The sequence below is a fragment of the Polistes dominula genome, unplaced genomic scaffold (genome assembly GCF_049000335.1).
Source record: "Polistes dominula isolate Pdom_NZ unplaced genomic scaffold, Pdom_raw_medaka contig_28, whole genome shotgun sequence".
In the NCBI taxonomy this organism is placed as follows: domain Eukaryota; kingdom Metazoa; phylum Arthropoda; class Insecta; order Hymenoptera; family Vespidae; genus Polistes; species Polistes dominula.
The window spans coordinates 5,121,734-5,143,024 of record NW_028300879.1 but is presented as its reverse complement, the minus strand read 5'-3'; the positions used below and the strand labels follow the sequence as shown (position 1 = coordinate 5,143,024).

General features: G+C 25.7%; 3 protein-coding genes and 1 non-coding gene across 5 annotated transcripts; 2 read left to right on the top strand and 2 right to left on the bottom strand.

Moving 5' to 3' along the window:
• Window positions 1-2,424: 2,424 nt before the first annotated feature.
• On the top strand, window positions 2,425-10,689 carry LOC107066918 (CD63 antigen). Of its 2 annotated transcripts, none has more exons than XM_015321975.2 (6): window positions 2,425-2,650; window positions 4,320-4,411; window positions 8,729-8,917; window positions 9,049-9,219; window positions 9,749-9,976; window positions 10,111-10,689. In XM_015321975.2, exons 1-6 carry the CDS (start codon window positions 2,635-2,637, stop codon window positions 10,174-10,176), a joined length of 762 nt encoding a protein of 253 aa, XP_015177461.1. In that variant the 5' UTR covers window positions 2,425-2,634; the 3' UTR covers window positions 10,177-10,689. The 2 variants fall into 2 exon arrangements, with proteins under 2 accessions (XP_015177461.1, XP_089029832.1); XM_089173706.1 differs by lacking the exon at window positions 2,425-2,650 and adding an exon at window positions 3,939-4,135.
• On the bottom strand, window positions 6,299-6,380 carry TRNAS-UGA (transfer RNA serine (anticodon UGA)). Its single transcript has one exon. It is a non-coding gene; the product is annotated as a tRNA-Ser (tRNA).
• Window positions 10,690-13,187: 2,498 nt separating the features above from the next.
• Window positions 13,188-18,587, top strand: LOC107066917 (CD63 antigen). The gene is made up of 5 exons (XM_015321974.2): window positions 13,188-13,445; window positions 17,132-17,320; window positions 17,413-17,583; window positions 17,684-17,911; window positions 18,217-18,587. Exons 1-5 carry the CDS (start codon window positions 13,371-13,373, stop codon window positions 18,415-18,417), a joined length of 864 nt encoding a protein of 287 aa, XP_015177460.1. The 5' UTR covers window positions 13,188-13,370; the 3' UTR covers window positions 18,418-18,587.
• LOC107066919 (alpha-ketoglutarate-dependent dioxygenase alkB homolog 4) lies at window positions 18,372-20,808 on the bottom strand. Its single transcript, XM_015321976.2, has 6 exons — window positions 20,612-20,808; window positions 20,317-20,442; window positions 20,141-20,233; window positions 19,653-20,065; window positions 19,288-19,566; window positions 18,372-18,511 (listed from the first exon to the last, which is right to left on the bottom strand). The coding sequence occupies exons 1-5, from the start codon at window positions 20,711-20,713 to the stop codon at window positions 19,416-19,418; spliced, it is 885 nt and encodes a 294-aa protein (XP_015177462.2). The 5' UTR covers window positions 20,714-20,808; the 3' UTR covers window positions 18,372-18,511; window positions 19,288-19,415.
• Window positions 20,809-21,291: the final 483 nt, after the last annotated feature.

Here is a 21,291-nt window from a genome sequence, read left to right as displayed (position 1 = left end):
GATCACGATTATCGACGTTTTCAAAATAAAAGTATTTCTTAATAATTTATTTTTTATTGTTGTTAGTTGTATTATACACTAACGTAGTGTCTTATAGAATATACAGCCCTGCCATTTTATACTACAGCGCACCTATGAGATGCTGAGGACTGTCTCGACGATAAAAGATGCATCATGGCTACCCTACTAATTATTTTCTTATTTCATTCTTCTATCTGTCACTTCTTCTCTCTCGACTTTTAATAGTCTTTAGAAGAAATATAGACAAAATATGTTTAACGTTAATTTTAATTTAATTTGAATAAAAAATTTGTGTGTCTAAGAAATAAATAAAAACAATTGATATATTCGTCGTGTTGTATCGTAAACGGGAATGAGAAGTATACCCAGACCAAAAATACAGGAAACATTTTATCATTATCATTATCATTACTATTACTATTATTATTATTATTATTATATGGGAGAAACAAAAAACAAAAAGAAAAGAAAAAAAATATAACGAAGGGCTCGGTTGATCATTTTATACGAGGGTGGACTTGGTTCGTGGCAGCCCTACTTCGATTCAATAGGATCCTTGGTTAACAATTACCGCGACATACACATACACACAAGTACGCATACAATTGCACAAAAAGACGTATATATATATATATATAGGATGTATACACGTAAGTTAGTTATGAGAAGTGGGTATAGTTCGAAAAGAACGATTGTCATTCCCCCTTTGCCCTTTTTTCTTTTCTTTCTGCTTTTTTTTTCTTTTTTTTTTTTAACACAGGGATACCTTATCGTCCCTCGTCACCCATGGCTTATCCTTCATTCACCCTTCCCCATTTTTATGAGATACATCGATTTAAATGTAACATTCAATGTGGTATATTACTTTTTGTCTCTCATATATATCTACACACACACATACATATGCATTTAAGTAATATACACATCCAGTCTTTAAAATAGATAGATGGATAATATTACTCGATATTTACCCTTGTCCCAAATCAAACGAATTGAATTTCGCGGTCACTCATGGCGGTCCTTCCGATTGGTCTAACGAGCTTCGTAACGTAGAAATAAGGAAGTGCCATTGAACCGAAGTTACGTTACATTGAAAGATGATTTATTTCTCAAAATGACATATAAAAATCATACACGTACGAAGAAGTATATTGTAAAATATGTTTTTGTTTTTTTTAAAAGAATAATAATAAAAAAAAATTAACTACGAATACGATGAGAAAAAAAAAAGATGAAAATGTATTTATGCAAATATGGGAATTTTAAAAATGTATCAATAATTTATAGATTATGGGTAAAATTATAGAAAAACATTATTGAGACACCCTGTAAGCTCTTGTTGTGTACACCTTCCTAGTTTTACTCGTTGTTAGTTATGCGCGAACAGCTGTTACTTTCGAGGAAAATTCAAGCATTTGTATTCTCTTCTTTTGTTTGTGCGCAAAATATAATCTTCTCGTAACATAGATATTTATTTTTATATTTTTGCATAATAATTCGTTTACTACAATTTTCAATTCGTCTATTTAATAAACAAATTTTTCTCTTTTATCAAATAAAAATATGAAGAGAAGAAGGCGTTCTCAAAAAGCTAATAACAACGATAAGACCCACGCGATCAAGTGCATACATATATATATATATATATATAGTACCAAAGAAACATATTTAATACTAAAAAATATACTTTTTTTTATAACATCCTTCTGTAAATTATCAAAAAATTATAAAAAGTTTAATGCAAAAAAAAAGATAGTTTTAAAAAATATATTGAAAAGCTAGTAGGGCTTTCGTGCTATGAAATAAATAAATTTATATATTGGTATTTATGTATAGTATATGTACATATGCGAATATGAATGTCTGAATGATGAAAGAAAAACTTGGTGTGCATCGAGTACGATGCACCCGATGATAAAAGAGAATAAGCTATATATGATGGTCTCGACACACACATGCACACACATACGATATATGTTTTAATTTAATTGCAGACCTCACGTAGGTGGCAGACAGCAAATTCACTGACCTCACTATTTCTATCTTTCTCTCTCTCTTTCTATTTTTCCCTCTCTGCAAACCGAGACGTTAGTTAGAACGTTCATTTTCAGGGGCTTCGCTTTTCTAACACGAAGGAAACTGTTAAGCTTCGTTGAAATTCGATATCAAACCAAAAAAAAAAATAAAGAAAGAAAAGAAATCTGTAACTAATTGAAACGTATATCAATCATTCTGAATATTATTAGCATCAATTATAATTAATACTAATTAATACATATTGTTAATTCGGTATTTCATTATGACCAATGATAAATAAGCCATTAATTATTTAAAATACACCAGATATGCTATAAATAATATCGAGATCATTACTTAAACGGCAACTTCACGGTGCAGTTGTTAACGACGGGCGTATTGTTAAACTATTACATGGTTTAATTACTTCAGTGTAAGATTCATTTACATTGATATAAGATATTTTTCTTGTGTATTCATAAAAATATATATGTATATATGTGTGTGTGGTACATAGTTTTAATAAGTTATTAAAGTTCTTATTCAAAGAATTATATTCGAGTGAAGAAATTATTATTGTCGTCAACGTGGCCAAAGATGTTCGCGTCATCAGGTAATCAAAATTTATTTTTAGTAGTTAATCAACGACCATTTGTCAGATCAATTTTCTTATTATTAATATAAATTGATTAAATCAAAACACTCAATATGTCTATGTCAAATTACTATAATGGATTGGATAGAATACGAATTTATATATATATATATATATATAGTTGTTTAAAAAAATACTTTAATCAGATATCTAAATGCATTGTCCTGTATTTAGTAACTAATAGCATAATGGCGTTGATCCAAACACTAGGTAAAACTAATCTATTACACGCAACATGCCGTGGCTTAGAAAATTTCCTAGGCAATGTCGGCCACGTCAGAAAGACCCCCATTATTGTAAACCCTTACATAATTGCTACGTATAAACGTGCATGCGTGCTCGATGCACGCGCACGCGCTTTTTCCTCTTGGGTATCAGGATTGTACGAATGTTAAGTGTTTTCTACCATAAATCATTCTTAACTCATAACAAATATTTAACTCGATTACGCGAGATGTTGTTATTCAAAAACATATAAATATAATAAATTTACTAACTGCAAAATGTATTATAAATTCAATTTATACGCGATCCAAATTTTTATATTTAAATTAAAATATATTTAAAATTGTTCATTTTTATTCAGTTTCTGTTGTCTCAAAAATGATCTATAAGAGTATTAAAAAATGGAGGAAGATAAGAAAAATATAGTACGAAGTTTTGTAAGAATTATTTCTTCAAAAAAAAAAAAAAAAATCCTTAGATTCGAAATAATACATTTGTTCATAAAATTTGTTAATTAGTATAAATCCTAACTATAACTCACCCTTCTCCTAAACCTAGTGTCAACTTAGCGTCAACCTTATATATTAGTAATTTTTTGCATTTTTTATACGAAGACTTCTGACAAAGCCCATTCCTATTTAAAAAAATGTAATAATAGATTCCTGTTTTATCAACTGCCTATAATAGTAGATATCTATATCTTTTAATTTTTCAACAATCGATAACAATGAATATCTACTTTGGAATATTACCTACTGTATCGATAATAGTAGATTTCTATTTTGTTAAAGTTACTAATTTTTAAATAAACACCAGATTATCAATGATTATTTCAATGGATTATCACATAGATCAGCAGCTTAAAAACAACTTAATAAACTTTCAATTGAGTTTTTATATAAATTGTGACTTAGCTATCTTAAGGATGCCCGCGTGTTTTACCAGAATCGTTCGTTTAATTTCGTTCGTAATCGTGAAAGATCGGATATAACACTAGCGAGTGCGCATGAGCAGTTGAACATTCTCGCTTGACCAATGTACGGCTATCGATAGTATCTTATTTAGCGGGATTATCATTGTTTCATTTTCGGTTTTTGCTAATACTTTTCTGACACAATCAGTGTGTATTCCTCTACCATCGGTAAAACATCTCGGTTACAAAGAGAAAGGGAAAGAGATAGAGATAGAGATAGAAAAAACAAAATAAAGAAAGAAAGAGTAAGCTTGATACTTTTTTATCCTCTTTCTTTTTCTATTACATCCAAGTTATTTTCTGAACGTGATAATTTTTGTTTTCTTTTTTTTCTTTTCGTTTCTTCCTTTCTCCATTTTAACTTCCATCCTTTAACACGTACAGTATATACTTAGCGTTACATTACTTTGTTTAAATTTCTTTACACAGGTAACATCATCGACACAATGGCATCGATGAAATTATCGGCTAGTTCAAAATGCGTCAAGTACCTTATGTTTATCTTCAATTTAGCCTTTGTGGTAAGTTTTCAGTGTTAACCATCGGGATTTTTAGCCGATAAATACGTGCAAGTGTTTTTTTTTTTTAGTGCAAGTGCAACTAGAAAGAGAAAAAAAAAGAAAAAAAGAAAGAGAGAGAGAGAAAGAGAGAATGAATGAGAAGTTGATAAATAAGTAGAGTGAGATAGAAATAGATAAATACGTCGCAATAATTCTGTGAAATATATATCGTTAGAAGTGCCACGAGTACGAGAAGACATATATATAAAACGAGTGTATATATATATATGTGTGTAAGCAAGTACGTCAAACACCGGAGACTCCCGCTTCTTGAATATTTTTTAGTCTTATTCTTTTTCAAGGTGAAAGAGATCGTTGCACCAGCTGCACCGGCTGGCTCTTGCTAGTGCTGGTGCTGGTGCTGCTGTTGCTATTGGTGGTATATAACCGATACTTTTGTTACTGATGCTATTTCAAATACTATTATCAACTTCTAATATCGGCGAGAAAGAAAGATGTATGAATCATGTGAAAAATACGTCTTCTCGTTTTATTTCTATAAAATTTATTCTTGCTCTTCTCCTTTTTTTCTTCTTCTTTTTTGTTATTATTATTATTATTTTTATCTTTGTCGTACTATCCATTTGAAAACTTTAACACTAGATATATCAGACATGTCATTTTTACTTGTCGGGCCATTTCAATTTCATATTTCTACTTCATGTAACATTTGATTTCTGTAAATAATTAAGCGTTTTGTTATTTAAAAATATCTATAAATTCATTGATCTGTAAAAATTATTATTGTTAAATATTTTTTGTTATTTTTTAAAAGTAAACAAAGACTGGAAGTCTCAAAAAAAGCATTGTTTTTTTATACACCAGTCATTTTGACTAGTGTGGTAGAAATATGTATACTGAAAATGGTGGTATATCTAGTGTTAATGTTGAGATTTTTCTTTCTTTTTTTCTTCTGTATTTTTTATTTTCTTTTTCTTGAGTGCACGAAAAACAAATAGGGAAAGAGACGTTAAGAAGTAAAGAGAAAGACGAAAAGTAATAATAAAAAAAAAAAATGAATTCTGAATACCAGGTTAAGTCTTTACCACCAAGAAAACCGGTCTTCTGACGTTGACTCTCGTTCGCAGAAGGTCTTGCGATATATATATATATATATATATATATATATATATATATATATATATATATATGTAGTAAGAAACCTTTTTCGTTTTTTATTTTATTTCTTCTTTTTTTTTTATTTTTTGTGTATTTTTTTTTTTTAAGGTATACGGTTTCGCTACATCAAACGCCATATTTTTCGTTTCATTTTGTTAACATTTTCTTTATAAAACAGTGTATATAATACAGTAAATGTTAACAAACGCAAAAACTTAAAGAAATGGAAACGTTCCAGATTGTATTACTTTTTTTCTTGTTATTTTTTTTTATCGTTCGATTCAAGATATCGCAAAGATTAATCGAACGAATGACGTAGTTTATTTATTTAATTTTTTTTCTCGATATATATTTTTGGCAACGTAAACGAACGAACTGTGAACGATCGTAAAAATTATCAGACGCATGAAACTCTTTTCACGACGATTTAATTTTCTTCTATCTTTTCCGGCTTCGATGTAACAAAAAAAAAAGAAAAGATGTTGCTATCTTGATATTTTTATTTTAAATTATAGATAATTGTGTATCATCTTGTAGTTGAAACTTTTCGAAGTTATATATTATATACTCTCGTATATAATACGCATACGCGCACAGAAATGTTTTGTATAACGGAATATATATTTTTATAACGTTTTAAAAATATAAATAAAATAATATTTTCAATAGTTTAGAAAAATAAAGTAGAGAAAAAATTTATTTTTCAAGAAAAATTGAGAAAAAAAAATTCGCTGCGGACAGGATTCGAACCTGTGCGGGTAGAACCCAATGGATTTCAAGTCCATCTCCTTAACCGCTCGGACACCGCAGCTCATGTGAGGTGCTTGTCTTATTCGGTATAAAAGCAACTTCGAAATCAACTGTGTTCTTTTATATAACATTACATAAACGCATTCAAATAATACGTAACATTATGCAAATTTTCTCATACGAATTAATTATTAATCAATAATTTATAATTAATGAATTATTTTCTTTCTTTTTCTTTTTTCTTTTTTCTTTTTTTTATATATACGGAATCGAACGTGAACATTTTTCTTTTCTTTTATTTTTATTTAAATTCAACGTCAATATGCATTTTTGTTTATTAATGCTGTTACAATGTTTAAAAATTTTGATTCATGATTCAAATCATCGGAATATAATTAGTTCAATATAGGTTATCTGAATATTAGATATTTCTATTTTGTTGGTTGTTCGTCAACGACAAAATTATTTTAAGTACAAGAAAGAGGGATTAAAAATGATAATGATTAAGGGAAAGATTTATTCCTCAATTATTCATTGTTCATAATTAATAAGAAATACTTAATTATCAGAAAAGCAAGATGGCGTAGGCAAAAAGTAATTTTATCATTGGTAGACGAAACATTAACACTTATAGCTGATATTGAAAAATTCTAACCTTTAATTTTTTTCTCTCTCTCTCTCTCTCTCTCTCTCTCTCTCTCTCTCTCTCTCTTCTTTGATGAACCTGATATTGTTTCTTCGAAAAATGATATTGTCAGCATTGCTCAGTTGCATGACTCAACATTTGAAGTATTATTGAAGATAGAAATAGCATATGATAATTTATAAATTAAGCTAATATTTTCTCTTGAAACGTGCACATATTTGTCGAAAATATCGATCATTGAAAATCTTCAAATTTCCCTCTTTGCTTCCTCATTGCATCATTAAAAAAAACGTTTAATAATTAATCTAACTATAAAGTAAAGTTTCTTTTCTTTTTGTCTAGTTTACGATATTACGATAAACAATATAGATTTGTTCTTAACACCATTAGCCATTTTAATTTAAAATGTCTCTACTTCATGTAACATTTGATTTTTGTAAATAATTAAGCATTTTGTTATTTAAAAATATCTATTAATCCATTGATCTATTAAAATTATTATTGTTAAACATTTTGTGTTATTTTTTAAAGAATAAATAAAGACTGGAAACCTTAAAAAGAATTTTTTTTTGATACACCAGTCATTTTGACTAGTGTGGTAGAAATAGGTATACTGAAAATGGTGGTATATCTAGTGTTAAAAAACTTATACACGCTTATACTTAACAGATATATATATATATATATATATATATATATATATATATATATATATATATATGTGTGTGTGAATTTTATCTTGTTAACGATAGTTCTAAATAGAAAAAAAAAAAGATAAGACAGAGAAAATGAGGGTAAAGAAGCCATATAAATGATCAGTAACATGTACCCTAACACTTTAAGTCATATAAATTAGATTAAGTTGCAAAAACAGTTAATATATCGTTTTCTTGCTAATTTAAATAATGCAATTTTAAAATGGTGAAAATCTATCACAAGAAACAGAAAGAATGAAGAAGAATTTATGTGTTAGTATTTTATCGATTAATTGAAAAACGAACGATTCTAAATGGAACATTTTGTGCGTGTCGGTTGATTAAATGATTAACAGTACTTGTGTTACATATTGAATAAATAAACGTTATTGGAATCTATTAACGATGTAATGTTTGAGTTCGAAAAATATACTACAATGGTTACGCCACCTTTAACTCGCATAACTCTTCTGCGAATATTTCCACCGTAATTTGTAATAATATTAATATACAATTAATTAAATATTAATATATAATTAATTATTATACAATGTATAAATTTACAATTTGTTATTTTTTTATTATTATTATTATTATTATTATTATTTGCAACGACGATATTATTATTTTAATACGCCGATGAGACCCTAGTAGCACAAAATATTGAAAAATATTGAATACATGTGTATTTAATATTAAAAAGACATTCAATGTCTTTTTTTTATTATTTCTTACATTTTTAATTTTAATATTTTATACTGCTTTTTATGCTTTTTAATATTAATATTAATAAATATTATTGTATTATATAAATATACTGTAATAAATATATTGTATTATTGTGTAGTAAATATATATTGCGTTATTATTATTAATATTTATTATATATTATTACATTAATATTATTAGTGTAATAAATATATTGTATTATTATATATAAATTAAATTTAATATTAATATTAAATACATATCTATATTCAATATTTTTCAATATTTTTCAATATTTTGTGCTACTAGGGGACTTGTTAACGAATAACAATATTAATTTATTAATTTATTTATTTTCAGATGACAGGAATAATATTCCTGATATTCGGTACGGCTATTCATGCAGTTTACTACAATTACAATCACATTCTTGACAATAAATATTTGTCAGTACCATCGTTGATGATAGCGATCGGTATTATTATCTTCTTCATTGCTTTCTTCGGATGCTGCGGTGCCGTGAGAGAAAATTACTGCATGTTGATTACCGTAAGTATTAGCAGAATTATATATATATTCCTTTAAAAAAAAAAAAAAAAAACAATTACAATTTTTTATCGAATCAATTGAAACATTATAATAATTATGTCTTTTTGTTGTTGTTTTTTTTTTTTTCACAGTTCACGGCTCTATTAATATTTATTTTCATACTCGAACTCTCTGCCGGAATTGCTGGTTACGTTCTGAGATCAGATGCAGGTGAAATTCTTGAAAATAAGATGAAAGCTACTATACCGACGTATAAAAACAGTACTGAGATCACTCAATTCTGGGATGAAATGCAACAAGATGTAATGTATTTTCTATCATTTTTATAATTATATATATATATACGTAATTAAAAAATCCCATGTATATACAATCTAAAAACATAAAACCGTATAATATTATATTAACACATTCGCTGCCGGCGTATTTTTTTCCTTTATTAATACTGAGTACCGGCAAAAATAATGAATTATTTAAATTTATATTTAAATAATAAAATAGAATTATTTAAATATTAAATATTATATATTTAAATTAATATGTTATTAATATATTAAAAATTGAGTATTATATATTTATATTATAAAATTTGTACAAATATATAAATATAAATTTATATATATATATATGTATATATAAAAATTTTAAAATTAAAAATGACGTGAATCATGTCAGCGACAACTAGGAATAGAACTTGAAAAGACGTGAATTTACGTTAGCTGTCGCGAATATGTTAATATATTTAATTTGTAATATTTATAAGAAGAGAATGTCATCAAAAAATTATCCTACCAAGTAAAAACAATAAAATTATTTTCTTTCAAATTCTAGTTCAAGTGTTGCGGTGTTATAAACAGTACCGATTGGAAGGCCAAATTTCCAGATGGCGAACTACCAATGTCTTGTTGTTCTAATAAAATAGGACAAATTGGTTCCAGTGCTTGTAACATTACGGTGGACACTGTTTATAAGCAAGGATGTGAATACACGTTTGGACAATACATCAAGGCACATGCTGTACAGCTAGGTGGTGTTGGTCTTGGTATCGCAATTGTTCAGGTATATAAATCTTTTTCTAATTAAATAAAGAAGACTCTCTATATTCTTATTTATATTTGTTAATGAAATGAAAAAAAAGAAAAATAAATAAATGAATGAATGAATGAATTACTAAAAAGAAAATTTGATTACAGGCGGTAGGCATATGGTTCTCAATCTATCTGGCACGATCTATTAGAAATAGTTACGAAAGTGTATGAAGTAACAACAACAACAACAACAACAAATAAAAAATATATCTTTAATAAGACGCAGCAATAAATTCCATTTACAAAATATTAAAATTTCTATTTTCCATCATAAACGACGAGATTTTAACAGATTTCTCTTTCATATACTTTTATATATCATATATACATATGTATATGTGAGTATTATATATTTAAGTAATCTCTCTTCCTTTTTTAAATAGTCTGATCGATTTATGCGTGCATACTTATGCACATATTGTACGATCGTTTTATATTACTTATTATACTTTATTATTATTATTATTATTATTATTATATATATGTATAATATAATTATATATAATATATTATACATATATTTATTGTGTTTTCAAGTAGTGGAAAAAAAGCGTCATTTGGCAACGATTTAGTAAGTTATTGTTATAATAATAAAAAATAAAAAAATTGATGTGTGTGTTGTAATGCTTATGTAAAACAAAAATGTCAATTCTATAGATTTGTAATAAAAATCATATTTACCAATTCTTTTTTTCTATTTTTATGGACACATATTTATATATATGCCCATAATTATATGATGATTATGAAAGTAGTCTAAGTCAAAATAAAAAAAAAATAAAATGAGTTTATTAGTTATTAGGCACCATATTATTTTAAACTAAATAAATTCAATGTAATTTGAAAACGATATTGTCAAAAATGAATCGTTAAATAATGTTTGTTTTTTCAATATTACATAGAATTCATATAATGTTCAAATAGAAATCTTTAAATATTTCGAAACAAGAGATACATATACATATACATATATATATACGCATACGAAATTATGAAAGTCAATTAACGATATTAATAATTAAAAATATAATTTAAATATAAATGTAATCATCGATGTGTTTACATGAATATTATCTATTACAAATAGAAAATATACATTTCATTCCAAATCAATAACTTTGTTATGAAATAATTTCAACATGTATATATATATATATATATGACGAATAGAACCATTTTTAAAAAGAAAAAGAATGTATGAATCATAGATGACGATTAAAATGAAACTTTTGCCTTTTTTTCTTTTTTTTTTTTTACTAGAAAGTTCGCGTGCCTCTTTGTCACGCTCATAGGTAACATGCACTTTATCGTTTATTTCGTCTATGTATAAATAATGATGCAGTTAGTACATGTGTACTAAAAAATCATAACTTTACAAGTATGTGTATGTGTTTCACTGAAAAAAATGAAAAGTAATCATAAGTATATAAAATACGTGTATAGAATAAAATTCAATAAAATTCTATTATATTTCATTATAAGAATGAACGATATTTCTGAAGAACTTTTGAATCCACCTGTTGTTACTCGAGAGACTCAACTACTTTACTTATCTTCGACCATACGCAAAACCCATTTACCGATAACACAAACATACATATATGTATAACATATGTATACTGATATCTAATGGATCATAGTAGTTGTTCGCAAATACGCGTATATCTTTCTAGCACCTGATAGCGCTGTTTCCTTACACAAAACCTTTCAACATAGTGAGCACAATGTATATTACGTTTTATTATAAAACTTGATATATACTATTAATAAGAAAATATTAATAATTATAATATATTCTATATTTTTAATATATTATAGTATATTAATATAGTATACTATATTAATAATATAATATAATAATATACACATTCTATAATAATATATATATATTCTATTATAGATAAAAAAAAAATTATAATATATTATATATAATAAAAAAATTATTATTTTCAATGAGATATAAAATGAAAATGAATAATTAAAATCATTAATTGGATGGTTCATTTCAACATATAATTTAGTATCAAAGAAGATACTGAAACCCTACAATTATTGCTCTTCATCCGTTTCCTATGAACGCAATGGTAATTACGATACTGCAAAAGTATTACGTTTACGTTCCATTAGAAACCACATTACACAAAAAAAGTGATGTAATCGAGAAGTTAGGTTGAAAGCAGGTATATATACGGGTGTAATCGATGTGATTCTTGATAGACAGGATCGACAGGATTCTTGATTGAAAAAAAAGATACAAAAAATAACGAATATAATAAAAAGAAAAAGGGGAAGATAGAACATATAAATAATATAATATAATATAATAAATATAATATAATATGATATATAATAATATAATATATTAAATTATAATAAATATATTAACAAATTCGCGACCGCTAACGTGATTCACGTTATTTTACATTTTAAACATTTAATAAAAATAAATTTATATATATATAATATTTTATATATTTATATATATTATAATATAATATTTATTATATTATAATAAATAAATAAATAAATAAATAAATATATATATATATATATATATATATATATATATATATATAAAATTTATATTTACATATTTATAACAAATTTATATATTAAATTTATATTTAATTATTTAAATGTAATATTTAAATATTATATACTATAATCTAATTAAGTATTATGTATTATATATTATTATATTTTATTATTTAAATATCAATTTAAATAGTTTAAACCTATATTTATATATTTATATATAGAATATATGTAAAAATTATTGTTTTTTCAAAATTTCATTATGTTTGGTCGGTACTTAGTATAAGAAACGGAAAAAATATGCCGGCCGTGAATGTGTTAATATAAATTATATATAATAATATTAATAATAATAATAAATTATATATAATATATAATATATTAAATTATATATAATAATATTAATATTTAATTATATATAATAATATAATATGATATAACAAAAAAGAAAAGCAGGAAACTATAATATCATATTAAATATATATATATATATATATGTGTGTGTGTATGTGTGTGAAAAAAAATTAATTCTAAATGAATTTAATCGTACGGTTGGTTGTTTTGTGTGTTATCAATTGTGCGGAAAGATATCGAAGGAGGCGCTCGATCGTCGAAAAGGCGAGGCAAAATGAGCCTCGACGATAACATAGTCATTGCCATAGTTGAAAGAAGCAGCAGTCGGTGTTGTTCCGAGCGTGGAAGTGCACGGATCTCTATCTTTTTCCTTAACTGACATATATATATATTTTTTTATATCAATCCTTCTTTATCTATCTTTCTTTCTCTCTGTGGATCATTATTAATTACCTGAACTTAAGAAGAGGACCAAAATGGCGGCCACTCATCTCGATGTTGGCCTACGTTGCATCAAATATCTTCTTTGCGCTGTCAACTCACTTTTTGTGGTTTGTACATAATATTTTCTTTTTATTTTTTATTTTTTTTATTTTTCTTTCTTTCTTTTCCTTATTTTTCACGTACGTTCGCGTGCGCGTGCACACACACACACACATATAACAAAACGCGAACTCTTTATATATATATATATATATATATAATTATTTTAATTTTATTTTATTTTAACAAATTATTACCATATATATTTTGATTTTTGATTTGATATAAAAATAGAGAGAAGCCATATTGTTTTTTCTTCCTTCCATCTTTTTTTTTTTTTTTACTTTTTAAACGAATTTCATATATTTGACCTTGAGAAATTTTCCTCGTCCGTATTCAATTTTCCGTCCCGCGTACTCACATATTCTTCAATTATTATTATTATTATTATTATTATCATTTAATTTTATTTTTTACATTTAATTTTTTTTATTCGAATCTTACGAGATTTGTTCGTCATATTTGTTTTTCTTACTTCCTTTGTTTTTTTTTCTTTTTCAATAGGAATATCTTCGCAATTAGAGAATACGTAGTAACATGCATAATGTGTACATGGATGCATAAATATATATATGCATATATATATATATGTATATGTGTGTTGTGTGAATAGTACTATACATACGCACGTTCGACCGTTTCTTCCTTCTTTCCTCATTGATCGTCTCGTTTGTCCTTGAGTGTTAGACTAACTAAACCTTTGAAATTTTCCTTACCTCTTAATGCCGAAATATACGTTTTTAATTTTATTTACACAATGCTTAAACACACACACTCATACACATACACATACATATTCATCTCTACTCGTACAATTATTTAAATAGCGAATGATTCAAATATTCGTACAAGTAGAAATGAAAAATAAAATCATACGCGCGTTTTATTATAGAAAAATATTTTTCAACGTCTCTCCGTTCAATGTTCTTTTTCTAATTTTTTTTATTTTTATTTTTTTGAAACACACAAAGAACGAGGAGGAACAAATTCGTAGAATAATAAATCTTCAGATTTTTATTATCATTGATTTTTTTTATTTCTTTCCCTCAATCCACTTACTACTACCACCATTGATTTCTCATTCGAGGAAATAAATCGACGATTTATTTTTTCATATTTCGTTCTATGAACTGTTTGAACAAAAAAAAAATTACTGAACTCAACGTGGAACTGTTCTAAAAAAAAAAACAAAAAAAAAAAAAAAATAGAACAAAACCTCAAAGCCATTTTGATAAACCAAACGTCTCGGTGCATAAAACCTCGGTGTTATAAAAAAAGAAAAAGTAGAGGGGAAACAAAAGGGAACAATACTTATCTTAATTTTATTTATCAATTTTCAACGCCTGTTTCAAATAATGATTTTTTGAAAAATATTATAGTATCTTTGCTTAATTGTATACAAATGCATATACAATTTGTGATGTTTATAATAATGCAAGAAAAAAATATATTTTCCAAATGTCCCTAGTAACACAAAATATTGAAAAATATTGAATACACATGTGTATTTCATATTTGAAAAGACATTCAATGTCTTTTTTTTATCTTTTACTTTTAATATTTTTAAATATTTTTATACTACTTTTTTTTAATTTTAATATTTTAATATTTTATTTTAATATATTTACGTTTTTATTTTAATATTACGCTTAATTTTAATATTTTATACTACTTTTTATGCTTTTTAATATTAATATTAATAAATATTATTTATATGAATAAATTATATTTAATATTTAATTAATATTAAAATTAATAAAAATATAATAATATAGAAGAAGAGGAAGAAGTTTATTTTTCAGGTATACCCCTTTAGGTTGTTTACTCCGAAGGCCCCCCCCCTACATGTTCGTTTCCCTTGACAATATACTTAATTCTAATTATGCCCTAATATAATATTAAATATAATAATAGAAATAAATTAAATTAAATACACATGTGTATTCAATATTTTCTACTACTAGGGGTTTTTCTTTCGAATTATCATAATCTTTTTTATAGAATCCTTCTTCCTTCCTCTCTTTCTTTTTCTTTTTCCTTGACCAAAACGTCAAGAGTTTGTATGTCGTGCAATTTGCGATAAGAAAAATAATAAAGAAGAAAAATGATCGTTATACACAAGTCCGATGAGTAATACGTAAATTATATTTTGTTGTTTATTGTATGTCGCTACGTTTCAGATTAAAATTTATTCTTTTTTTCTTTTTTTTAATTTTACGTAATACTTTTCATATTTTTATTATACCTGTTTTTTCTTTTTTCCTTTTTTTTTTTTTTTAATATTCGTTTTACGTACAATATTTTAACAGCGATTTTTTTGTAAATTCTTTTATACCAAATGAATTATCAACTAATGGTTAGATAATGTGACGTTCAAAGATATCTACTCGAGATATCTGTTCTCTTTAGATAGCAAGAAATAAGAGAAGTTAAATAAAGTTTACTTTACTTACGAGCTAACTCTTTTTATCGTTCTTAATATTTTTTTATTTTTACATATATATATATATATATACGTATATAATCGTGCCGCCATTTTCTACTGTTAAGTTTCATTGAATGGCTACATCAATTACAATTATTATTTTCTTATTGTTAATTAATTATTAATCGCACTTTACGATCAAATGAGAAAATATTTCTTTAATATTATTTTTATATCTATAATAAATAATTTATCGAGAAATGGTTATAAATAAATAATGTTATAAATATCAATGTGTTTCTATTTGAGAAATATAAAACTTGCTGTTTTTTTTTTCTTATCACGTTAATAATAGAAAACAAAAAAATGTATTTCATTTGTAAAATAAAATTCGAAATATTGTGCAATTTGTTCGTAACGTGTTTAAATATCAGTCAAGATTAAAAATCATTCCGAGAATAGTATTTAAACATCGATTATATTTAAAAAGAACACGAAGAACGGTTTATCAGTAAAAGATAATTTTATGATCCACGTATTAATGTCGAACGAAAACAAAATGTTTTTTTTTTTGATAAATCGTCATCGGATAAATGATCTTATTTTATCTTTTCTTTAATTATTAATTTTTCTTTCACAATATACATGAAAATGAAAAAAAAAGAAAAAAACAATATTCAAAATATGAAAATACTTTAGGTGTGCAGTATAATTAAATCGTCGATCTCTCAAATACGACATATCGAAACATTATTTTTAGATTTGTAATGAAGTTAATGATAAAAAATGTGGAAAAATAAATAAATAATAAAAAAAAAGAAGTTTCTATTTTAAATTCTCTTACATAATTTTATAATATTTACAATTCCCTCGACACCATTTTTTGCTAATTATAAAAATATCATCGATCAATTAGTAAAACATTTAATAAAATATTTATTTAACTTCGCATTTAACAATTAACACCTCGATTGATTCACATTGATTGGAAATTGTAATCAGCGATACGTTATCGCTTTCAATCGATAATATAGCATTCTTTTAAATGACGAACGTTAACATACGTTCCCAATGTATTTTCAATGATGATACAATATAATATGATTTATAGAAATCGTTTAAAATGTGAAAATAACACGCGTATGATTTTATTTTAATCGACGCTAAGAATTTGACGATCCACGTGTTTTTAATTCAATGAAAAAAAAAAAAAAAAAAAATAACATGACATTGATTATTAATTAATAATAATTCATTTATTGATTTCAGTTGACGGGTGTAATGATAATATCGGTTGGTTCAACGATTTATGCCGTTTATGAAGATTTTTCACATTTCTTGGATCCCAAATATTTCTCACCAGCCACACTCTTGATCGTAGTTGGCATATTGGTTTTTATAATCGCTTTCTTTGGATGTTGCGGTGCTCTTCGTGAAAGTACTTGTATGGTTCTCGTCGTAAGTAAATAACGAATATTATTATTAACAACGATTCATTCAAAATTTATGCAAATATTTATACATTTTATTTCCTTTTGTTTATCCCCTAGTTCGCTGTTTCCTTATCGGTTGTCTTGGTGATGGAATTGTCTGCGGCAACTGCAGCGTACGCTTTACAAGACACCGTTAAAGATCTTTTGGAGAGTAAAATCAATACTACAATGCATGAATACGATAAGAATACAGAAACTAAAGATGCAGTTGATTTCATGCAATCCAGGGTACAAAATTATTAAAGATTTTACGATTAATCTATAAGCTATAAAAGAGAACTCGTATTTAATTACTTGATTTAACATTTGTTTCTAATAAACATTTCAGTTACACTGTTGTGGTTATAATGGTAGAGATAACTGGAATGAAATTAATTTTAAACAAGAAAACGACAAAGGTATACCTAACTCCTGCTGTGGAATTCTCGAATTTGATGGAAATAACACTATGTGTAAGATTCCTTATGAAATAGGCTGCATGAGCAGACTTTCCATCATAGTTAATCGCAGTGCACTTTACATTGGTACAGGAGCCGTAGCGATAGCTCTTATTCAGGTTAGTTAATATAAATAAAATACTTATTTTCGTGAATTATTAAACGTAAGAGCCCATGAAATATAACATAGAATATGGTATGTAGTTTTGAACGTTGAAATATAGCGCGAAAGGTTAATATTTGATATAATTGTTAAAAAGATTTACCACACCTATCGTCAAATGATTCATCAGGATTGCATTGGAAATTTTCCCTTTTATATATCATTCGGTATTTTATCATTAATACTATTTAAAATTCGATGAATCATTTGTAAGACGTTTGGATGAACTTATTTGTAATATAAATATTGTCATATTTTCAGCTGACTGGAATAGTATTCGCATGTATGTTGGGTAGAGCCATCAGACGACAAAAGACAGAAAGAGAAAGACGTAAGTGGGAATTGAGAGAAAGTATCGTAAATGGTTATCAACCTCTTGGAAAGGCAGATCCGTTGACAACCTTCCCCGTTGTATACATGCAGTCTCCTGATTATCCATTGAAAGATACTGCAAATTGCTAGTCCTATAATTTCCATTTAATGTGAAATATGTTATTTGTGTGCCATTTCAGAGGTATATCAAAAGAACGATTATTATTCATGATCGCTCCTTATCCTACAAAATAAAAAAAGTCAGTATTTTCTATCAGTTGTCTAATTTACAATAAAACATTTGTAGTTTTTTTCTGTTATTTTTTTTTTTTTCATTTTTATTTCTTTGCTCTTTTTCTTTTTTTTTTTTTGATTGCAATCGTAAGATTAACAAAACAAATTTAATTATACACTATTTTGTTGTTGTTGTTAAAAACAAGAAAGTATTTTAATAACTAATAAATATTACATATATTTCTCCGAGCTCGCATTTAAATAAACGCGAGTTTCATTTAATGTGATACCAAAGTTTATATTTAATATTAGACTATCGAGCAATTTTTAAATAGAATAGATATCACTTTGAAATAATATATATATATTACTTTCAATTACACGAATTGTAAATATATATATATATATATATATATATATAGAAAAAGACAATAGACATTTTTAATTATAAATTAAACATTCGTTTTTTTGAATTTATCTTTGCTCACACTTCCACAATGTTTATACAAGTTTTTATTATTGTCTCTTGTCTATAATAAAAATCTACAAATGTAACAGTATTATTTGATAAAAAAAAAAATTTTTAATAACTGTTACGAAAAAGTATTTTTCATTATTATAATAATTAAATTTTGACAGTGTCATCCATGTATAAGATATATTGTACTTAATTCGAGAATAAATTTTTTTCTACAACTTATTAATTAATTTTTTCTCCATCATGCTATTAATTCGTAAGGAAACAAAAAAGACAAATAAAATCAAATAATAAAAATTGACACGTACTGTATAATTTATGTTCGATGCCTCTTTTGTTAGCTGCTATATTCCATATCGCATGATATTTAAAATGAAACTGTGATAACGCAACAATAAAATTGTTTTGCAAATATGTTATCAATAATATTTAAATGTTACCAAAAATTGATTGCTTTTTCAAGAATTTCAGATGCTTCTTTTTCGTGTTTACCATTTTTAAGATATGGCGGTGTTAATTCTCTGTAAGCAAGACAAACACGTCTTGTTGTTACATCTTCTCGAAGCACTGAATGCTCCCAATTATATCTAGAAAAATAATTGTATTGTTAAATAAACTACTAAACTAATGTATTAAAAATATTGCATATATATAGAATTTTGATGAAATATACCTCGCAATTCCATATAAAACCATTAATGATTTAGCTGGCATAGGTAAACGTACTACAATGTCTTCCTGTGGTTGTTCTACTTTCATATCAACTTTGGAAGAATAATCTTCTACGCAATCTAGATTGTAACATTTATTCGATTTAGTATATGGTGTCATCGTTAATACAGAATCACCTAAGACATTAACCGTGACTATACGCTCTCCCCATATCCAACAATCATCTATATGAGGATCAATAGAAGCTCCTCGTTTTGGATTATATTCAAGAGTACATTGTTCTACCGTTTGAAAATTATTTAGAATTGGAACTTCGTTGAATTTCTTTTGTACAAATTCTGTAGTCTTAGGAAATCCATTGAATGTACCTAAACGTAATTTTCGTTTCTTAAAATTACATTTTGGACCAAAATTCTAAAAGTTAATGTTTGATAAGAGTTAATACAAATGATAAAATTAATGTTAATTATAATGAACATTTTTACACACTTGTTTTCTTCTACCACTTTGCGATGGTTCCCATGGTAATTCATCTAGTAACTTTATTAAAGTTGATGTTTCTTCTGTACTTAAAAAATCCAGCTGCGTGAATGAAAAATGATCAAATATCAGAATATTACAATTGATACGTTCACAAAATATGATGACTTTTATATTAAAATTACTTGAATAAAAACACCTGGATAATCTATTGCTTGTCCATCGTGATGAGGATGTTGTTTGTACAATTCCATATCCCATCCAGGCCATGCTTTATCGCAATGCGGACAATAAACATAAGATGATTTTTCCTACAATTAAAAAATACAATTAGGATTGAATCTATGAATAAGATTTCTTATCTATTCTAATATGTTTTTTAATATTACAATGAATTTATTCAATAAATAAATCAAAAAAAGACAATTCTAAAAAAGATAAAGTATAATTATAATTAAAGTTTAGTTAATAATTACTTACTTGTAATTTTTCTTTTAAATTTAATTTTTTTATATTAAATTGTTCTTCGCAAATCAAGCAACTTCGTATTCCTTTACAACCACATGGACGTACGGTTTCCATTATATATAAATATAAATATTTCTTTACATATTTACGAGGTAAAGAAATGAAATTTGATTTCTTTGATAGGTTAGGTTACTTACTGTCATACGTATACATATATATATATCGCTCTGACATCATATGAATATTAGGCGGCAAATTTGAAATACTTTTCATGTAACAGCACAAACGTTGAGTGACATGCAATTTGAAAATAAAAAATATAGAAAAGAAGAAATTAAAAATATATTTATATATAATTTTAATTTCTAATTGTGTGAAATAATAGCTTTGATGCAAATTGTTTCACTTTAAAGGAATATGGTTACTATTTTTCATAAAAGTTTTTCTCTTTAAATTAAAACTATACGCGTACTGCATAATAATATGTGCGTGATTAATCTGTGTAATGTTTAATAAATATAAAAAAAAACTCAAACGTCATTTTATTATCGTTCTCGTATTTTTTAATGTTTGTTCTTATAAAAGGTACCCCCGGCCCTATTACGTTTAATTTTATATACAATGTTTATATGTGTGAAAAATAAAAATATTATTGTGTGATATTATCTTCATAGGGTTAATGAAGTATTGTC

Coding starts and splice junctions, on each gene's coding strand:
- LOC107066918 (XM_015321975.2), top strand. Junction 8,918..9,048: donor ATTACTGCATGTTGATTACC/GTAAGTATTAGC, acceptor TTTTTTTCACAG/TTCACGGCTCTATTAATATT. Junction 9,220..9,748: donor GGGATGAAATGCAACAAGAT/GTAATGTATTTT, acceptor TTCAAATTCTAG/TTCAAGTGTTGCGGTGTTAT.
- LOC107066917 (XM_015321974.2), top strand. CDS start 13,371: ATGGCGGCCACTCATCTCGATGTTGGCCTACGTTGCATCAAATATCTT. Junction 17,321..17,412: donor GTACTTGTATGGTTCTCGTC/GTAAGTAAATAA, acceptor TTTATCCCCTAG/TTCGCTGTTTCCTTATCGGT. Junction 17,912..18,216: donor TAGCGATAGCTCTTATTCAG/GTTAGTTAATAT, acceptor TCATATTTTCAG/CTGACTGGAATAGTATTCGC.
- LOC107066919 (XM_015321976.2), bottom strand. CDS start 20,713: ATGGAAACCGTACGTCCATGTGGTTGTAAAGGAATACGAAGTTGCTTG. Junction 20,234..20,316: donor ATCCAGGTGTTTTTATTCAA/GTAATTTTAATA, acceptor TCATTCACGCAG/CTGGATTTTTTAAGTACAGA. Junction 20,066..20,140: donor AAAGTGGTAGAAGAAAACAA/GTGTGTAAAAAT, acceptor ATTAACTTTTAG/AATTTTGGTCCAAAATGTAA.